The following is a 2225-nucleotide window of genomic DNA, read 5'->3' on the forward strand; positions in this document are numbered from 1 at the left end:
ACTATTCGAGGAAAAGTCGTCAATGAGTTCTCAATTCATGCTTATGTACCAGGGACTCTACATAACCATAAAAGATCACAACCACAAACTTTTAAAACAACACACATTTTCCTGTCTTTAACACACTTGTCTGTCATGTATGTCAAGATTAATGCTCACTATACAATTTTATTTTACTAAAAACTTAATTTTTCTTGCAGTTTCTTATTTCGGAGAACTACTGTACAGTAGTACAGTGGTGCTAGATATGAATGCTTTCATCTTGATACCTAACATATGTTCCCACATATATGGTTGGAGATGAATTCTTTTCTTTACCTCGATTTATGAAGATAATGGAAATAATTTAGTGTAATTTGTGGATAATGTTAAGCTTTGAATGCAATTGTATCAATATATTATTAATATATTAATCTGATATATTTTAAGAATAATATCGCACTTTTTTGCTTATCTTGAAAATTGGTAGAGGGTATCTCATAGTCAAGCGGACTCTAATTGGCTTCTTATTGATACATATCTACTCATCTCGAATAAAAAATATTGTATAAAAATACAAGTTAATTTTTAATTTTAATATCAAATTTTCAAAAATTTGGTTAATACCAAAAGTTGGAATTTTAAAACGAAATAATTTACTTTGATGTATTTTATATGGTGTTAACTGAGCAGTTAGTCGAGCTCTAAATTTCTGGCTAGATAGGTGCAGGCGGTGCGCAGCTTTGACAGTTTCATGGTGACCACTGATTTCAGAAGATCATCCATACTGATTACTAATGCTTTCTCATCCAATTGTTGCGTGTCATCAGTATTAATGTCTTTAGACAAAAGACCACGCATTCGATTGATGCTAGCTTGACGGCAAAGCTCCCTCAGATCCGAGCCCGAGTAACCAGACGTCAGAGTGGCCAACCGCTTCAGATCCACTGAGGAACTCAGCTGTTCATGTTGCAAAATAAGTTGTAGAATCGCTAATCTCTGTCGTTCTAATGGTGGCCCAATGTGAAATTGCGCTGGCATGCGCCGCAGTATTGCCTTGTCCAGATCCTGTGGACGATTCGTGGCGCCCAGCACGAGTACCGAACAACTTGAATTGCTGATTAAGCCATCCCACAACATCATAAACTGTGTCTTCATCATAGCCGTCGCCTCGTGATCTGCGGTAGCCCGCACTCGCAAAAACGATTCAATTTCGTCAATGAATATTATGCAGGGCTGCAACTTATGAGCCAACGAGAAGACGGCGGCAGCCAACTTCTGAGACTCGCCATACCACTTGTCCGTGAGCACCGCCACGTCCAGGTTAATAAAACGCATGCATGCCTCTTTAGCAATCGCCTTAGCAATGAGCGTCTTCCCACATCCAGGAGGACCGTAGAGTAAAACTCCCTTTGGCGGCCGCCACAACTGTGAATGCTGGAAGAGATTACTGTGCCGTACCGGCAGAACAACCGATTCGCGCAACTCTTGAACAATTGTGTCCAGACCAGCAATGTCCGCCCAGCTGACTTCAATGTCCGATGGAGCAACAAGGTGTGAAGCAATCATCAGTTCGTAGCTATTAAAGTCGCTAAGCTTCAGCTTGCAGCTTTTATCAACCATGCCATTTAGTTTCTTTAATTGGTTCTGGGCTATTTCCTTGGCCTTATTCTTTGCCTTGTTGGTGGGGTCCATAGAGTTGACTAACCATTTCACACAATAATAGGTTACAGCTGCAACTATGCCTATTCTAACAAGTTGCGACACAATCTGGCATCCTGATACATGTGCCGCTTCCATTCTAAATTAACAAATATTTCACTTTATGTTATACACATTTATTACTAGTCGAGAATCCGTCACCTTGACAGTCAACATATCTTTTCGGCAATCAGAATTTTTTGAAAGCAAATCAGTAAGAACTCTTTTCATGTCTGAGATACACGATACCACTGACTGAGTAAGTTTAAAATAATTCGCTACATCAACAATATATACTGTGACTAATTATGAAGATAGCCCCTCATAGCAAAATATGTACAATATCTGTTATAACTAGAGACTTGTTATAAAACTACAGTCACTACAGAACCTAGGGCGTTTTCATATCTCGATCAGCAAGTCCATAGTTTTTGTTGAGATTTACTCATTGCTATTGCAAATGCAGATGAAAATCTACTCTAATGCATACATATGTGAGTGACTATACTCAACATACTTGAACTTGTACTTGTACTTGCTTTCGA

General features: G+C 38.8%; 1 protein-coding gene across 1 annotated transcript; it reads right to left on the reverse strand.

Moving 5' to 3' along the window:
* Positions 1 to 554: 554 nt before the first annotated feature.
* Positions 555 to 1880, reverse strand: LOC117563227 (outer mitochondrial transmembrane helix translocase). The gene has a single exon (XM_034241430.2). It carries the CDS (start codon positions 1777 to 1779, stop codon positions 673 to 675), a length of 1107 nt encoding a protein of 368 aa, XP_034097321.1. The 5' UTR covers positions 1780 to 1880; the 3' UTR covers positions 555 to 672.
* Positions 1881 to 2225: the final 345 nt, after the last annotated feature.

The sequence above is a fragment of the Drosophila albomicans genome, chromosome 2L (assembly GCF_009650485.2).
Source record: "Drosophila albomicans strain 15112-1751.03 chromosome 2L, ASM965048v2, whole genome shotgun sequence".
In the NCBI taxonomy this organism is placed as follows: Eukaryota; Metazoa; Arthropoda; class Insecta; order Diptera; family Drosophilidae; genus Drosophila; species Drosophila albomicans.

Excerpts from the sequence above, each read along its gene's own strand:
- LOC117563227 (XM_034241430.2), bottom strand. The coding sequence starts at position 1,779 with ATGGAAGCGGCACATGTATCAGGATGCCAGATTGTGTCGCAACTTGTT.